Source organism: Schistocerca americana, chromosome 8, assembly GCF_021461395.2.
Source record: "Schistocerca americana isolate TAMUIC-IGC-003095 chromosome 8, iqSchAmer2.1, whole genome shotgun sequence".
NCBI lineage: Eukaryota > Metazoa > Arthropoda > Insecta > Orthoptera > Acrididae > Schistocerca > Schistocerca americana.
Window position 1 is genome coordinate 516739622 of NC_060126.1, and position 19423 is coordinate 516759044.

Genomic DNA, 19423 nt, shown 5'->3' on the forward strand with positions numbered 1-19423 from the left:
TATTGAGTCCATACCCCGCAGAGTTGCTACACTACGCCGGACAAAAGGTGGTCCGAAGAAATTTTTGGAGGTACCCCATGGTTTTTGTCACCTCAGTATACAAAACTTGGATACTTTTTAGAATTGCATTTAGAATCAACGTTTCCACTAACTTATCTCTCACAAATTTGTGTACTCCACGACTTGAACGAGCACAGTGGGGCGACCTGTGGATTTTCAAATGGCTCTGAGCACTATGGGACTCAACTGCTGAGGTCATTAGTCCCCTAGAACTTAGAACTAGTTAAACCTAACTAACCTAAGGACATCACAAACATCCATGCCCGAGGCAGGATTCGAACCTGCGACCGTAGCGGTCTTGCGGTTCCAGACTGCAGCGCCTGTGGATTTTCCATTACTTAAACATCAGTGTCTTGAAACTGCTGGTGCTATCGCCTAAGTCTTTGAATAGCACGAGGTGCAGTGCCATACTCTCCGTTAAAATTACACCCCACAGCTGTAAGTGCACTGCACCTGCTTACAAGCAGAACACGAAGATCCTTTTGCTACTGTTTTGTCGCCATATCTACTCAACACATATTAGCAACGAACGAGCGAACAAGTGAGTTGCCTGTACCATGTAGACCCCTATCGGCGATGTCATGAACTTTTTACAACTGGTACCAACATAATGGAATGTAGTCAAAGTAAATCGGGTGATGCTGAGGGGATTAGATTAGGAAATGAGACACTTAAAGTAGTAAAGGAGTTTTGCTATTTGGGGAGCAAAATAACTGATGATGGTCGAAGTAGAGAGGATATAAAATGTAGACTGGCAATGGCAAAGAAATCGTTTCTGAAGAAGAGAAATTTGTTAACATCGAGTATAGATTTAAGTGTCAGGAAGTCGTTTCTGAAAGTATTTGTATGGAAGTGAAACATGGACAATAACCAGTTTGGACAAGAAGAGAATAGAAGCTTTCGAAATGTGGTGCTACGGGAGAATGCTCAAGATAAGGTGGGTAGATCACGTAACTAATGAGGAGGTGTTGAATAGGATTGGGGAGAAGAGAAGTTTGTGGCACAACTTGACTAGAAGAAGGGATCGGTTGGTAGGACATGTTCTGAAGCATCGAGGGATCACAAATTTAGCATTGGAGGGCAGCGTGGAGGGTAAAAATCGTAGAGGGAGACCAAGAGATGAATACACTAAGCAGATTCAGAAGGATGTAGGTTGCAGTAGGTACTGGGAGATGAAGAAGCTTGCACAGGATAGAGTAGCATGGAGAGCTGCATCAAACCAGTCTCAGGACTGAAGACCACAACAACAACAACCAACATAAAGTTTTAGTTTCGGTTCAGTCAAGTTGAAATTCACTCCAACTTTCTGTTCTCGTTCATGCATAAGACACAGCTCCGTGAAATCGGATACAACATTCTCAGACAACTTGCACTTTGAAACTGGTGCTGTGCACGCTCGCCCTGCGTTGTAACGCGCTCTTTTCGCACATCGACGGCGTTTCTGCAACATAAATTGTCCACCTACCTCGATAGTGCTGCAGATCTGCACACGTAACTCCTGACTGCAGCTACTTAAGACATCTCAGAAAAGCAGTGTTGAAGAAACTGAGATTTCGTAACTACACGTCGGAGACCGCTATAAGTACAAAAAGCTGAAAATAGTCTTGTGAAGAATAGATCGGAAATGGGTTACTGTTCAAATTTCTAAGTTCAAAGGTCCTTTTAAACTTGCATTAGAATTTTTTTATTGCTATTAAGCAAGATCATCAGCCCACATGTGTTCAAATCATTGAAGTTCCTGTTCACACTCCACGTCACACTCAAACAGCCAGAACTTTTCCTATCCAATTCCGAAATCATTTAAGAGAGTAACACAGTCAATAAACTGCTATCTACTTCTGCACTGGGCATTCAGTGATTGTCTTTAAATAAAATTTTTGCTCGCCATAAATACACAGTAAAAAAAATAATTTACTTAGTACTGCCACGCTTTTAGTTCAAAGTTTACACACGCAATTTTCTCTAGAACAAAATATCTCTCGACTCTTAAAATTTCACAAATAGTTAATGGTAAACACGAACTACCTTTATCACTGTACCGAAACGCGGAAGTCACAATATCACTTGACTGTACAGAATTACGGCCAATCAGAACTGACTTTCAGGGAGCGGCTCGCGCCAAAATCTAGCAAGAACCAACCACTGCTCTCAGCTCATTGACGTCATTAAAATAAGCAACTCAAAACTCCCTTGTTAAACAAATAAAATGAAATAAACTTTAAGCTGTACTTTATCTCTGGAATTTAACTACACTCCTGGAAATGGAAAAAAGAACACATTGACACCGGTGTGTCAGACCCACCATACTTGCTCCGGACACTGCGAGAGGGCTGTACAAGCAATGATCACACGCACGGCACAGCGGACACACCAGGAACCGCGGTGTTGGCCGTCGAATGGCGCTAGCTGCGCAGCATTTGTGCACCGCCGCCGTCAGTGTCAGCCAGTTTGCCGTGGCATACGGAGCTCCATCGCAGTCTTTAACACTGGTAGCACGCCGCGGCAGCGTGTACGTGAACCGTATGTGCAGTTGACGGACTTTGAGCGAGGGCGTACAGTGGGCATGCGGGAGGCCGGGTGGACGTACCGCCGAATTGCTCAACACGTGGGGCGTGAGGTCTCCACAGTACATCGATGTTGTCGCCAGTGGTCGGCGGAAGGTGCCGTGCCCGTCGACCTGGGACCGGACCGCAGCGACGCATGGATGCACGCCAAGACCGTAGGATCCTACGCAGTGCCGTAGGGGACCGCACCGCCACTTCCCAGCAAATTAGGGACACTGTTGCTCCTGGGGTATCGGCGAGGACCATTCGCAACCGTCTCCATGAAGCTGGGCTACGGTCCCGCACACCGTTAGGCCGTCTTCCGCTCACGCCCCAACATCGTGCAGCCCGCCTCCAGTGGTGTCGCGACAGGCGTGAATGGAGGGACGAATGGAGACGTGTCGTCTTCAGCGATGAGAGTCGCTTCTGCCTTGGTGCCAATGATGGTCGTATGCGTGTTTGGCGCCGTGCAGGTGAGCGCCACAATCAGGACTGCATACGACCGGGGCACACAGGGCCAACACCCGGCATCATGGTGTGGGGAGCGATCTCCTACACTGGCCGTACACCACTGGTGAACGTCGAGGGGACACTGAATAGTGCACGGTACATCCAAACCGTCATCGAACCCATCGTTCTACCATTCCTAGACCGGCAAGGGAACTTGCTGTTCCAACAGGACAATGCACGTCCGCATGTATCCCGTGCCACCCAACGTGCTCTAGAAGGTGTAAGTCAACTACCCTGGCCAGCAAGATCTCCGGATCTGTCCCCCATTGAGTATGTTTGGGACTGGATGAAGCGTCGTCTCACGCGGTCTGCACGTCCAGCACGAACGCTGGTCCAACTGAGGCGCCAGGTGGAAATGGCATGGCAAGCCGTTCCACAGGACTACATCCAGCATCTCTACGATCGTCTCCATGGGAGAATAGCAGCCTGCATTGCTGCGAAAGGTGGATATACACTGTACTAGTGCCGACATTGTGCATGCTCTGTTGCCTGTGTCTATGTGCCTGTGGTTCTGTCAGTGTGATCATGTGATGTATCTGACCCCAGGAATGTGTCAATAAAGTTTCCCCTTCCTGGGACAATGAATTCACGGTGTTCTTATTTCAATTTCCAGGAGTGTATATAGTCGCGAACTTTCTGGCTGTCTCTTACATATTGAAACATGCTTGGACATCCGTCATCCACTAGTAGGGGAACCACTGGTGAATTCGTTCCCACGATACAAAGGTGGAACACTTGCAAGTTCCTAGAGAGAATTACAAACTGAAAGTTTAATATTGGCGAATGTCCCACATACACTCATACAAGTACTCTCTTTGACACAAAACGTAAATATCTACTTGAAATTCTTAAAGTTATTACTACAGCAAAATTACGAAAGGTTTTATAAAATGAGAACTTTCCAAATTTGAATCTAAACACTGAAGGTGTTATCATATCTTTTCAAATAGTCACAGTTGGTGAACTATTAACATATATGTATTGATTTAGTTTTCTAAGTGTCTGATAATTACGTTTTTTACTGACTTTTCTTTTTTTCGTTTTTGTAACTTCCAAATTATGACAGTTATTGACTACAGGTTTTGACAGATTGTTCCGTTACACAATAGAACGTTATGAAGTTCCTCGGGCTGTTTCTAGATCAGTTATTAATTTTTATAGTTCCAGAGAATGTAAATACTCTGTAAGCGCCTCTCCGCTACTTTGACACGCTGCAGTCACGCCATACGGTCACGACGCACGTCTGCCGGACACAGCTCGCCCTTTGCAGATCGTATAAGATTCTGACTGCTTACACTGGAGCCCACATACATTCATACAAGAACGCTTTAATAGACAAATTGGCTATCGCGCCCTAGTTGAGACACCTCAGCCCGACAAGTTACATTTGATGTGGCAGAGTTATCGTGTAGACAGAGAGACAGCAGTGGTTATAGGAGGCAGACACTAACGGACAGTCGATGCAAAAGTTGGAAGGAAATCAGTGTGATGAAGGAGAAGAAATACGAAGAGAGACCTGAAAGAGAATTTGGAAGGAGGGAAGAAAGGGAAAGGTGGAAAGTAGTGAAGGAGTAGGAGAAGGTCAGTGAGGTCGGGAGCAGAGGAGAGCAGCGTGTCGGAACGCCGGCCACAGCGGCCCTTGAGCCCTGCAGTAGCCGCCCTGCGCCCTCAGCAGCAGGCACTCCCGGCGCATTACCGGCGCCTGACAGCACCGCTCCTGTCCGGCACTCTCGAGCAGTCCCTGAGTGGCCCACCCGCCGCGCCGTGCGGTGTAAGTTTCTCGGGAGCGCAGCTGCGCCTCCCGCCGCCTACTCGGCTACCCGCAACCCACCCCGCCTACACGCGGGTTGAGTGCACAGCCGTTTCCGTGTCTGACGCGCTTTCCTAGCAGAGCGTTCATTGCTGTCGCTTGTGAACGCACTGAATAGCTTGTAGGGAGACTCATAAAATTTTAATTGTCGCCTCTAAAATAATTAGGTTACGTAATTAATTGTTTTGTTTTGTTAGCAGGAACATCTCTTTACATACAGGTATCCCACCATTAGAGAAATAAGGGAAAAGGTAGTTGACTGAATTGTGTAATCAAATATACGTGACAGGAAAATGCCCAAGGGACTTTACAGAAAGTATCTTAATACCTATAGAAAAGAAAAAGAACAGCAAAAAGTGCGAGGAATATAGAACAGTGAGCCTGATATCGCATGCAGCCAATGTCTTGCTGAGGACGCTCAACTGAAGGCTATATGGAAAGCTGGTTTGCGTAACAGGAGATGAACAGTTTGGTTTCAGGCGAGGAGTGGGAACTAGAGATGCCATTGAGTTACTGAGAGTGATAGGGGAGAGGTACACGGGGAAGAGAAGTAAGGCGTATGTTGTGTTCACTGATCTTGAGAAGGCTTTTGGCTGTGTCAGGTGGGACAAACTGATGGAAATCCTAAGGAAACATGGAGTTGACTGGAGGGATAGACGGCTAATTAGAAATTTATGTTTGAACCAGAGAGCAAGGGTAAGAATAGGAGGCGTGATGAGTGAAGAAATTGAACTGGGAAGAGGTGTAAGACAGAGTTGTTGTTTATCACCAACACTGTTCAATATATATCTGGAGGAAATTATTAGTGAAAGTTTTGATGGAAGGAGAGGAGTTTGTATAGGGGGTCGGGGAGTGCAGTGTGTAAGATTTGCAGACGACATGGTTGTGATGGCAGAGAGTGCAACAGACATGGAACAAATGTTGGATGACCTAAACACAAAATTAGAAGAATATGGAATGAAGATTAACAAGAATAAAACGAAAAGCATGGAAATTGGAAGAAAGGGGACAAAATGCCGTATGAAAATAGGGGAAGAGCAAATAGAGCAAGTGAATAACTTTAATTACTTGGGAAGTGTAATAATGGATGATATGTATTGCTCAACAGAAATTAGGAAAAGAATTGCAATGGCAAAAGAAGGATTCAAGAGGAAACAGAAATTACTTTGTGGACCACTAAACAAACATCTGAGGAAAAGACTTGCCAAATGTTGCACCTGGAGCGATGCACTGTATGTTGAGGAGACCTGGACATTGAGGAAGGAAGATGAAAGAAGATTGGAGGCACTAGAGATGTGGATATGGAGAAGAATGGAAAAAGTGAAATGGAGCGACCGAGTAAGGAATGAAGAAGTATTAAGAAGAGTTGGAGAAGAAAGGAACGCGCTGAAAGTCATCAGAAAGAGAAAACGGAACTAGATTGGACATTGTTCGAGGAGGGACTGCTTATTGAAGGAAGGAATGGTAGGAATCGTGGAGGGAAAAAGGGGAAGAGGAAAAGGAAGATATCAAATGTTGGACGATATCAAAGGAGGCAAATATTCAGAAATGAAAAGACTGGCTATGGACAGATAAAAGTGGAAGAGGCTTAACCCATGACAAGACCTGCCGTAAGGCAGAATAACATACTACTGTCCCTCCACCACAGTAACGTAGTCCACCGCTAGACGAGCCAAAAGAAAATTGCGCAGCCATTCTCCACTTTATCAGCAGGCTACCTGATAAAACAGGTGAAGCGCTTACAAGAAGAGAAGGAAACTAAATGGCACGGGTTAAGAGGATATGTTATGTTATTCTGGTTATTACAAAACTGAGTCAGATCTACAAAGAACTTGGCGATATGAGCCCACTTATCAATACGACGTTGCACTGCCTCTGTCCTGGATGCATGCACCGAATGGGTTGAGAAAGTTGCATCATCTCTTGACACAAGCCGTCCAACAACTGTTGTAACTGGTACTTAATACCCTGAATACTGTCACAGGGACCGAGCCGGTCTCACACAAGTTCTATCTTCTTGGGACCTTGCTGGCCACGGAGTACCGCTATATCAGGCAGACACTTCTTAGAGATACACAGAGATACGATCCCTTTGCGGAAGAGCATTGTTCTGTCGAAAAATGGCTCCATGATACTGTAGCATTAGAGGTAACACATAAGGCAGCGGGCCGTCCCCGAAGTACCTTTTTGACGCCAGAGTTCACTCAATCACTACCAGCTGCGACCTGCAGTCATACCCGATTGGTTCCGACACCACGACGCCAGGACTAACACCACCTCTCCAAAACGCCAGAAGAATGGGACCTCTCCACAGGTCGCCATCATGGTCATCGAGGGCAGTACGGAACCGCTGTTCATCGCCGAAGACAACGCCACATCATTCATGAGCAGTCCATGCCTTCCAGTCACGGCCCCGCTCCAGACGTATCCGTTTGTGTTATGACGTTAATGACAGACTGCGCATGGGTTGCTAACTCCCTGGTCCTGTTCCTGCCAGTCTCTAACCAACACTGTTGGACGGCACAGAATGTACCAGGGAGTCCTTTACGTGTTCTCGGATGGGATGCGCAAATGCGGCGATCCTCCCTCGTGATGGTCAGATATACTCGACCAGAACTTTGATTTCGAGAGTGTCTGCCCCCACGTTCGCATGCAGTCCAACATCGGACCACCATCAGATACGAATGTCCAAGAAATCTGGATACAGCACGATTCGACCAGCCGGCTAGATAGAGATCGGCAGCGAGGCTCCATTCAAAGTGTGTCTGGTGGTGGTAATGTCTCATGCGAGAACGCGGCATCTCAGCGTCCTTCGTAAACATCACTCAACATCCGACGATATTCGCTCCCCTTACATTCTGGGTGAGCAAGTAGGAAAGGTACATGCTTTGAGGGTGACAGTATTAGTGATTCTGAACAAGAAACTTCATATGGACGTATACCGTATTCCGGATGGTTTCCGAAATAGAACACATTTAATAGCACTTCTGTACGTTTTTCTTGAATAACTCGAAAACCGCACCCTCCAGCGGAAACGTGTCGCAGTACAAAATTAAACTATGCTAAATTTCCTACAAAAAAGTCGTATTCATTTTTTTCTATAGAACTAATGGTTTGTGCGAAGAGAGCGCGAGAATGTTCAAAAACTCGCACGACGCGCATGCGCTGTAGCTTACTCAGTTTTGTAGGCAATTTGAGGTAGTTTTCTGACTTGACAGACCACAAGTGTCCCGTATCAAACTGTTCGTCTCAACTTGCTACCTCAATATGTCCGCCCCAGTAGCTGAGTGGTCAGCGTGACGGATTGCCGTCCTCTGGGCCCGGGTTCGATTCCCGGCTGGGTCGGAGATTTTCTCCGCTCAGGGACTGGGTGTTGTGTTGTGTTCATCATCATTTCATCCCCATCCGGCGTGCAGGTCGCCCAATGTGGCGCCGAATGTAATAAGACCTGCGATATGGCGGCCGGACCTGCCCCGCGAGGGGCCTCCCGGCCAATGACGCCAAACGCTCATTTCCATTTCCATTACCTCAATATGCTACCTCAGTTCTAGAGAAAAAAATGAATACGACCATTTCTGTAGGAAATTTAACATAGTTTAATTTTGTACTGCGACACGTTTTCGCTGGAGGGTGCGGTTTTCGAGTTATTCAAGAAAAACATACAAAAGCGATATTAAATGTGTTCTATCTCGGAAACCATTCTGAATAGGGAATACGTCCATATGAACTTTCTTCTTCAGAATAAGTAATGCTATCACTCGTGAAAGCATATACAATATGTGATCAAAAGTATCCGGACACCTGGCTGAAAATGACCTACAAGTTCGTGGCGCCCTCCATCGGTAATGCTGGAATTCAGTGTAGTGTTGGCCCACTTTTAGCCTCGATGACAGCTTCCACTCTCGCAGGCATACGTTCAATCAGGTGCTGGAAGGTTTCTTGGGGAATGGCAGCCCATTCTTCACGGAGTGTGCACTGAGCAGAGGTATCGATGTCGGTCGGTGAGGCCTGGCACGGAGTCGGCGTTCCAAAACATCGCACAGGTGTTCTATAGCATTCAGGTCAGGGCTCTGAGTAGGCCAGTTCATTGCAGAGATGTTATTGTCGTGTAACCACTCCGCCACAGGCGCTGCATTATGAACAGGTGCTCGATTGTGCTGAAAGATGCAATCGCCATCGCCGTATTACTCTTCAACAGTGGGAAGCAAGAAGGTGCTTAAAATATCAATGTAGGCCTTTGCTGTGATAGTGCCACGCAAAACAAGGGGTGCAAGCCCCCTCCATGAAAAACACGACCACACCATAACACCACCGCCTCCGAATTTTACTGTTCGCACAACACACGCTGGCAGATGACGTTCACCAGGCATTCGCCATACCCACACCCTGCCATCGGATGGCCACATTGTGTACCGTGATTCGTCACTCCACACAACGTTTTTCCACTGTTCAATCGTCCAACGTTTACTCTCCTTACATCAAGCGAGGCGTTGTTTGGCATTTACCGGCGTGATGTGTGGCTTATGAGCAGCCGCTCGACCATGAAATCCAAGTTTTCTCACCTCCCGCCTAACTGTCATAGTACTTGCAGTGGATTCTGATGCAGTTTGGAATTCCTGTGTGATGGGCTGGATAGAAGTCTGCCTATTACACATTGCGACCCTCTTCAACAGTCGGCGGTCTCTGTCAGTCAACAGAAGATATCAGCCTGTACGCTTTTGTGCTGTACGTGTACCTTCACGTTTCCACTTCACTATCACATCGGAAACAATGGACTTAGGGATGTTGGGGAGTGTGGAAATCTCGCGTACAGACGTATGACACAAGTGACACCCAAATCACCCGACCAGATTCGAGGTCCGTGAATTCCGCGGAGCTCCCCATTCTGCTCTTTCACGATGTCTAATGACTGCTGATGTCGCTGGTATGAAGTACCTAGCAGTAGGTGGCAGCGCAATGCACCTAATATGACAAACGTATTTTTTTGGTGGTGTCCGGATACTTTTGATCACATAGTGTACCTTTCCTCCTGACTCAGTGTGTGTACCGTTCCGGGCCTGGTAGTAACACTAAATAAGGACAACACCTCTGCAGTCTGAAGGCCGTTCTACCGGTCATAGAGATTTCCAGCTCCAGTAATCACATACCCTCGCACGGTGAGCTGCGGTTCTGTTGTCAGACATTTTATTTCATCGTCAGTTTGATGCCTTTCTCCAACAGACCCACTTCCGCTGCGTCAAGCCTTGCTATCATTTCCCTTTTCAGTGTCTACAGCTCTGCCGCATGTGATACAGTGCTCTCCGTAAAACTCGTTTACAGTTACTTTCCTGCACCTTCGGAGATATTGCCATTCCGTAATACTGAGTGGAGAGGGTTAGTTATGACCTTTAGATCCCTTACATTGTCCTGTAAGTCTTGGACATCCTGACATCCGCTTTCAGAGTGACAACCAACTACACATATGAGAAACACATTTTTTTCAGACAGCTATTAACAGCATCAACATGTATGGAAAGAATGTATGATGAACGCAGTGCTGTCTTGTAAATTGTTTATTCACAACGGATTTCGGTCGTGGACTATCTTTTCAGTGGAAAGACATCTTTTGCAAAGGCAACATCATATGACATTAATGCTTTTAACCATGAAAAAAAGAACACTTTTGACTCGAAAAACGTAAGGAAAGTAAGAACTCAGCATTACAGGACTGCCTCAGATAGCAAGAAGTCTATTTGTTGTTGTTGTTGTTGTTGTTGTTGTCTGGACCAGTGCTGCAATACTGAGTACATACTTTTCTTACGTTTTTCGAGTCATCAGTGTTCTGTATTACATGGTTAAAAGCATGAATGTTATGTGATGTTGACTTTGCAAAATATATTTTCCCACTATGAAGACAGTCCATGACCGAAGCCGGTTGTGAATAAATAATTTACAAGAGAGCACTGTGTTCATCACACATTTTTCCAAGCACCTAAATGCGGTTGTATTTTTAAATAAGTTCCATCTCAGTTTTTAAATTACACCTTGTTGTAGCTATGACCATAAACTTTTTTGTTACCATCATCGACTTCAAAAATGCTGTCTCGGTGTGACAGCAGGTTGTGGTACATTTGTTATCACAATTTTTATTGACCGTACCTGTATTCTGCGCAGTGAAGCAAGGATATTGTCCAGCTAAGATACGATAGTTTGTTACTAAACTACAGTTATGTCTTATGGTAAAATGTTACTATTTTAGTTTATCGTAACTAAGAATTGCAATACAAGTTAATACAAGTATATAACCGCAGAGACTATTTGTTGTATGTTACGACATTGTAATAATTTTCTAATCAATTTCTATGAAGTATTACCGCATGAAATTACTATTATTATTCATTCGAGTTTCTGTCACAAGTGTATAAAATTTCTTGGTGATTAGTAGTTTCAAACGTTAACGTTGACTCTGGAACAGCTACCTGCATGTCAAGTGTGCCTTAGAGCTAAATTCCGCTGATGTACTTGCATGGCATCTTCATAATGCAGATCGATATAACAAATGTGAAATGGCCATATTTGTTATGTACATGTCATGCAAGTATACCCGTGGAATTATGCTCCAACATATGATGTGCAGGCAGTGGTTTGAGAATTGACGCTAGAGTTCGGAACTACTCACCATCAAGGAACTGTACGCAGCTTGACAGAAACCTGACGTGTTACGGCGCGGAAACGCTGACCAGGGGCCATTTGTGCAGCCAATGGAACATCTGACTTGCTGTAGCTCTGTTACAGTCTATTAACCTAGATTTGAATGATGAACCAGAGCTGGTGCCTAGCCAAATTGTACGAATCGATTAATGACGCATGCCAAATGGGGCTGAAATTAATGCTCAACTAACTGCACCAATTATAGTGCACCGCTCGGATTTTATGTGCAAAAACATTCAAACAATTTGTGTTTCCTGGGGGGAGTTCGAAGAGCTCCACTTCTATGCTTTTATCGTATAGGAATCGATTCAAATGTTGCAGTGAGGTGGGTAATAGGATAAAGTCAAAACGAATTATTCGTATCCAATAATCTTTATCGTTTTCGAGGTAAATGTATCACGTAAAATTTGATCTTACGTGAATTTAATGCGTGGAAACGGTTTAAAGTGATTCAAATAAATCAAAATGCAATCATAAGATAAAACTGAAAACTTGCTTTCAAAAATCTATCTTCATTAGGATTTTACTTGCAAAAAAACACGTTGTTCTGAGTTTTCCTACGCGGGCCAATTATATATTTGTAACTTGTGCATTCGGTTCAAATTTTGTAAGAAGGTAGGCAAATACATGTAATTAACGTTGGTTCTGTTGTTTTGTGAAAGTTTTATCCATTGCCCCGATACAAGCAACATGGTTTGACAGATAATAAAAATAACCTATACCAAATTAGTCGTCGCCCGACTCAACAAAAATCTACATCGGTAGCCAAGCTATGGCGGTCTAACATCAAAATAGTGACAGAGTAAAAAAAAATTGGAACCAGAATGAAAAGTGCTTCTGTCACGGCACAGAAAAAGGTGAATATGTTCTGGGCGGAGTTAGGGATTTAAAAGAAGGGAACTAGCTTTTCGGGTTATCTGGCAGCTTCAGTAACATTTAAATCAAAACATCTCGACATGTTCGCGCTTTTTTACGAGTTAACGCTACTTCTCCAGTGCAGTGAGCTCTTTTAGCTGCAAGATGTTGGCACAACAGCTGAATTCCTGATGTCGTGCCCAAAATTCAGAAGATTCACCAGCCACACTTAACCATGTATAATTTCATGTGACTGAAGAGCATACATGGATAGATAAGGGTTTTTCGTGGGGCGGGGGAGGGTAAAACTTTTGGGGGTGAATTTATTCTTGGGGGGGGGGGGGAGATGACATGTCTATCATCTTACTTTACTCGACACGATGCATTATATTAAATGACACGGATACCTGTACAAATAAGTAAAAAAGCGCGAATATGTCAAATATCTTTGAAGCTGCCAGATAAAGCATAAAGGTAGCTCTCTTCTTACACGCGGTCGAGTTCTCGCTTCCCGGCACGGGATCCCGCGTTCGGTTCGGGGTGGGGTCAGGGATTTTCTCCTGCCTCGAGATGGCTGGATGTTAATTTTGTCCTCATCATTTCATCATCATTCATGAAACTGGCAACATTGGGCCGAGAAAAGGTTGGGAATTCGTACGAGCGCTGATAAGCGCGGAGTTGAGCGCCCCACAAACCAATCGTTATCATCATCATCATCATCATCTTCATCTCTTCTTTCACACCTCTAATTCTGTCCAGCACATAATCGCCTTTTTGCGCTACGATGGGAGTATTTTTCATTCTGGCAAATAATAACAAATTTAAGTTGCTGGTCCTTTTATCAACACAGTACTGGAACTACATGAAATTATTATGTTTATGAGATCATGCCTCCCACACGCGAGGGGCATGACAAGATACGCAGACCGTTGCATGAATGTGTACTGTGTTTTTGCAACATTTACTTCGTACTCCACGTTTAGTCCCTGGCGGCGCCCAGCTTCTCGTGGACATTCCGAAGCACCGCTAATGTGTGTGTGTGCCTGTGTGTCTGCAGATAATCCTGAACTCGATGCACCGCTACCAACCCCGCTTCCACGTGCTGTACCTGCCGGCCAAGGGTGAGCCGCCCAGCCACGGCCGCACCGAGGACTTCAAGACCTTCATCTTCCCGGAGACCAGCTTCACCGCCGTCACCGCCTACCAGAACCACCGGGTACGTCTGCGAGAGTGATTTGTCAAGTATGGTAAAAAAAAAAAAAAAAAAAAAAAAGGTTTGTTTCGTCAGCAACTCACCTTACCTCGCGATGTAAACTCCTCTCAGGTATATACACTTCGGCCAGAGATCATCCAGCTTTTTCATCCCATCGGAAAAATAGGTTCTGTCAAACTCTGCAGAATACTCGTTGACTGCGACTGATGTTTCCTCATTTGATGAAAATTTCTTCCCAGCAAGCCAAAGGTTCGTGTTAGGCAACAGGAAGAAATCACTTGGGGCTACGTCTGGTGAGCAGGGTGGATGAGGAACCAGTTCACGGTCCAAGTCATGCACTTTAGCCGCTGTTACTGCTGATGCATTACCCTGGTGAGGAGCACTTCTTTGCGTGCCAGCCTTCTTTTTTCCGGCCAACCCAAATTTCAAACGATCCAACTACGAAGCATAATAGATTCCAGTCAGGGTTCTGCCTTTCTCCAAATAATCTATGAAGACTATTCCTTGAGAACCCTAAAAAACGATGGCCATCTCCTGACAGGGTGCAAATTCGTCTTTTTCACCTTCATTGCACTTTCACCAGCCTTTGTCCATTGTTTTGACTGCCATTTTGACTCTGGTATTTAATGATGGACCCAGGTTTCATCAACAGCCACAAATAGTTGCAAAAAGTCTTACGAGTTGCGACTAAATTGCCAGGCATTGTGTAGAAATGCTCCGCCGTATGCGCTTTTGGTCGACAGTGAGCAATAGCGGCATCCACCTCGCGCACTGCTTCTTCCTATCCATTTCTCCGTTCAGGATATTGTTCACTCGTTCAGTTGAGATACCTACATTCTCAGTAATCTCACGAATCTTTATTCGGTGGCCTGGCGTTACCTTATCGTAGCTTTTATCAATGCTGTCCTTTATGGTTACCTCAATTGGACAGCCGCAGCGTCCTTCGTTTTCGGTGCTTATCCGACCGTGACTAAATTCATTATTTCAAAATTAAATTGTCTTCAATGATGTTGCAAAGTCCGTGTGAACTTCATCAAATTCTACTGTTATTTGTCCGGCAGTCCAACGATTCAAATGACAATGCTTAATAACAGCACGAAACTCTGTTTCTCCAATTCCAATCGTAATCGACACAAACGGCTGTCAACAATGAACTGTAAGCTGTTTATTGTTCAAATGCTTTATATGATCCTTGAGATAATCGGGCTTATCACTCATGAAGGAACAAAAAAAAATGTTCCTTTCTTCCATGCCAGTTTACCAGAATGATCAAACCACAATAACACTGCGTCAACGTCGTACTAAAGTGAAAGGTAAAGCAGTCTGCAACCAAGAGGTTGAACTGAACAACACGGTTGTCTAGCTCAGTTGGAGGTGGTATGTCCTTACCTTCCTACGGGTCTGAACTTACCCATCCATTTATAGGAGGACATAGACCAATGATAACGGTGCAACTTAGCACTTTTCTCTTTCGTGGTAGTATCCAAACGTTTCCGAAATTTGAAATTTGCGCGAAAGTGTTGAGAGTACTCCAGAACACTGCTAGCTGTCTCCCCATACATCTTTATTGTGCCGGTCTGATAGTGGCTGCCAGCCGACTGGTCGGTTAGTTGTTGCTGTGCATATTTCCACTGTAGGGTTTCCGTGAGTTGACAGTTACTCGATAGCTGACATGATGGAGCAGTGTTTCCGTATAAATTTTCATTTCGTATTTGGAAAAAAAACGATGCAAAAACTCACCAAGTGCTGAAGGAAGCTACTGCAGACTTAGTAAGACACAGACTTACGAAAGCTATAAGGATTAAAAACGAAAGGGTTAAAGTCGACTGAGGAAGACGACCGTACCGGTCGGCTTTCAACTGGGTTGACACCAGAACATGTTCAGAAAGTGGTGGATCTGATTCCGCAAGATCGTAGACGGGCCATCCAGTCCATCTGCAACACGATCGGAACAAGTTATGGTTCATGCGCGCGTATTCCATCAGAAAATATGAATGTGCGAATGATTGCGGCGAAGTTTGTGTCATAGTTGCTTCAAGACGATCAAATGCAACATCGCGAGGAAGTCGCCAGGGAACTTAAACGACTGCTTGGAGACGATCCAAACTTTCTCTCAGAGGTATTCACTGGTGATCTTTGCAACATAGGAGTCCTTCCTCAACTCGGCCTAAAATGTCATACAAAAGACCCGTCGAGAGTAACGTTATATGTTACTCTTTTCAGGACTTTTTTGACCGAGCTCAAGGACTCTTCCGTTACGACGGTCACCAGTGATCGGCTCTGATAAAAAGTTTGGATACTGTTTAAGTCAGCCGTCTTTAAAGTATGGGGCGCCGGCGTCCTGGGTGTGGGGGAGGGGACGAGAGAGTAGCAGAGGGGGACGCCGGCTTTCAATGAAATATGTATATTTCGTATTATGTGAGAAGACGACTTCCGGTGAATAAATACCGCTAACGTCAGATTCTCATTTCCACGAACCAAGCTATTAAGATGGCTCACCGTTAATTTGCTGTCTTATTTCACAAGAACTGCCCAGCAGATGTTGTCAGCAGGAATGGTGAGAAAAGTCACGAGTCATATTTCATCACACAGCCCCAGACACCCATCATCTTCTGGGTTACCTACTTACCAGACGTTTAACAACCACCGATGACAGTAAGCCGCTGGGTAATGTGGCCGTTATTTCTTTGTAACACTGACTACAACAATAGATTGTCCTCGGTCGTTGTGACTGTCCATTAGATTTCTGCTAGACTTTAGGAGTCTAGTGTGTGTTCAGTGGAAATAGTTAACCGGATTTAAAACAAACTGATACAAATTCCGCACCTTGCCATGGGTAAGTCGCAGTGGTAAAAAGAGATCCCATGGAAGTGCTTCAGCGAATACTTCTTATCCTTCGAAAGTATACAGTTGTAATAAGGAAACGTATTCGAATTTAACCAAAGTACATTCTTCTTTCTCATCTTCCTCTGTTCCTATCGGCAACGTTAGTTCTAAACGTAAAACCAAAGCTCGTGAATGTGAAGCATTCTTTTGAATAATGAGGAACGATAACAAGGTGTTACTTGTTTGGAGATTTTAACTAACGATAGCTAGAAGCCTGTAAAACTAGAGACACACCTGCAAACAAAACGTCCAGGCCATATAGATAAACACATCGCATTTTTGAAGCATTGTGAACAACAAATAAAAGGAAATGTTAGATTTATCGAAAAACAGGAATCAGTTCTTAACAAAGACCTAAGAGGATCCCTGCAAAATTAAATCACCACACATTACTGGTGAGACATTACGTGCCCTCGCATCCGTCAAAGTGTGCGAAATTATGCAAGGAGAAATGTTTGGAGAAACACTGAAGTCGATACCACTCTCGCTTGATATCGTTGCTCGTCGTATTGATGCAATGCTGACATGAAAAAAAAAAAAAATGTGTGTGAAATCTTATGGGACTTAACTGCTAAGGTCATCAGTCCCTAAGCTTACACACTACTTAACCTAAATTATCCTAAGGACTAACACCCACACCCATGCCCGAGGGAGGACTCGAACCTCCGCCGGGACCGGCCGCACGCTGACATGAAAAATCAATATCACGTTTTCATGAGCCCACATTTCGCTCTGCAACCTGATGGCAATGCTGATATTTGAAATCTTTCCTGCATCTTGTTTTTGTACGTTGCTATTATGAAAATAAAATGCACAAGGACTTCGTAGTTTGTAAACCTCTGGAAGGGAGAGCTACAGGCGGAGACGTTTTCTTTATTCTGAATTCCTTCCTTGTTGACAACAATCTGTCACGGACAAATTGTGTTGGAGTATGTACCGATGTGGTAGCAGCATTTACTGAAATGAAGAGTGGTTGCAGCCAACTAGATATCTCCTGTTAATTTTGTTGTCTCCATTGGTGAAACATACTTTGTAATGCAACGTTTATGAACCACTTACAAAATATTAAGTACGGCAAACAGAATAAAGTTGAAGAGACATCCCGTGCCTATATCACTACGCCGCTAATTGCGCAAAGAATGAGTGGAGACACTGGGATAAATATGGCAGAAGTAAGTTGTATCTTGGTCCGAAAATACCGTGTAAGTCATCGCCATTCCTCACTTGTATTTTTTACAGTATTATTCCGTTTACCGAAACATGTCCAAAGCTCTGGGAGGGAACTTAAATCGATTACGTGGCTATCGCCTGTCTGGATACCGTTACTGAAGCAGATGTAGGTCGGGATGCATAAAACGTCGTTGTAGGGGCAGCTCAATCGCCATGTACATGTTTTGAAAAAAAATTTCATGAACAGTTTGTCCCTCCTGGTCAGACGATCAATACGGAGTCGTATCACGATGTTCTAAGACGTTTGAGGGAAGATATGAAGATAAAATTTTCGCAGAACTGGTGTATCAACGACTGGGTACTGTCATATGACAATGCACTGTCGCTTACAGCCCACAGTAGTCAGGAATTTTTGACTAAAAACAATATTGCAGTTTCCAGAATGAATTTTCCACTCTGAAGCGGAGTGTGCGCTGATTTGAAACTCCCTAAAAAAAAAAAAAAAAAAACCACACACTCCGTCTGCAGGCCATGAGTGGCCTACCGGGACCATCCGACCGCCGTGACATCCTCAAAGAGGATCCAGATAGGAAGGGCGTGTAACTGTGACTGTCTCATGTCACCGCAATATACTTTCTTCCAGGAGTACCAGTCCCGCAAGTTTCGCAGAAGAACTTCTGTGAAGTTTGGGAGGGAAGAGATGAGGTATTGTAAGAAGCACAGCTGTAAGGAGAGGTTGTGGATCGTGCGTGGGTAGCTCTGCTAATGGAGCACTTGCCCATGAATAATAAAGGCCCCGAGTTCGAGTCTCGGTTTGGCATACAGTTTTAATCTGACAGGGAGTTTAATATTACACTTGTCCTTCACCTGCTACAACTGCTACACCTAGCACTGTGTGGCTTCTCTTCCTCAAGATGAAGATTCAGTTAAATGGGCGAAGATTTCACACAGTTGGAGGAGATTCAAGCGGAATCGTAGAATAAGCTGGACACCCTTACAGAGAAAGAGTTCAAGGTAAATTCAGAAAGTAGCAGAAATCTTGGTATTCATTGCATATGGTGTCCATAATTAAGCCCTGTGTAAAAATTTGTACAGCATATTGCTAACGCAGTGGGAAACGTCATGGAAAAAATTAACAAAAATTTGCCTAATAAAAAATATTCAGATGTGTGTGAAATCTTATGGGACTCAACTGCTAAGGTCATCAGTCCCTAAGCTTACACACTACTTAACCTAAATTATCCTAAAGGCAAACACACACCCATGCCCGAGGGAGGACTCGAACCTCCGCCGGGATTTGCCTAATAGATGGCACTGTAAGCATAAGGACATAAGCACATCGAGCGAGGTGGCGCAGTGGTTAGCACACAGGACTCGCATTCTGGAGGACGACGGTCAAAACCCTCGTCCGGCCGTCCTAATTTAAGTTTTCCGTGATTTCCTTAAATCATTCCAGGCAAGAACCGGGATGGTTCCTTTGAAAGGGAACTGCCTACTTCCCTCCCCATCCTTCCATAATCCGATGGGACCGATGTCCTTGCTGTTTGGTCCCCACCCAAAAAACAACCAACCAACCAACATACGTACCAACAGGTGCGCGGTGCACAGCTGATCCTCAGTTTGCGTTCGAGACCTCCAATATGACTGGTTTCATGAAGGATTGCACGATGCTGGTAAAGTTCATTT

The 19423-nt window shown here is 44.7% G+C and overlaps 1 protein-coding gene across 1 annotated transcript in view; it reads left to right on the forward strand.

Moving 5' to 3' along the window:
• Positions 1-19423, forward strand: part of LOC124545953 (T-box transcription factor TBX1-like) — a 194585-nt gene that overhangs the window by 76095 nt on the left and 99067 nt on the right. The window contains exon 5 of the mRNA XM_047124916.1: positions 13526-13684. Coding sequence (XP_046980872.1) covers positions 13526-13684 — 159 coding nt within the window. The remainder of the gene's footprint in view (positions 1-13525; positions 13685-19423) is intronic.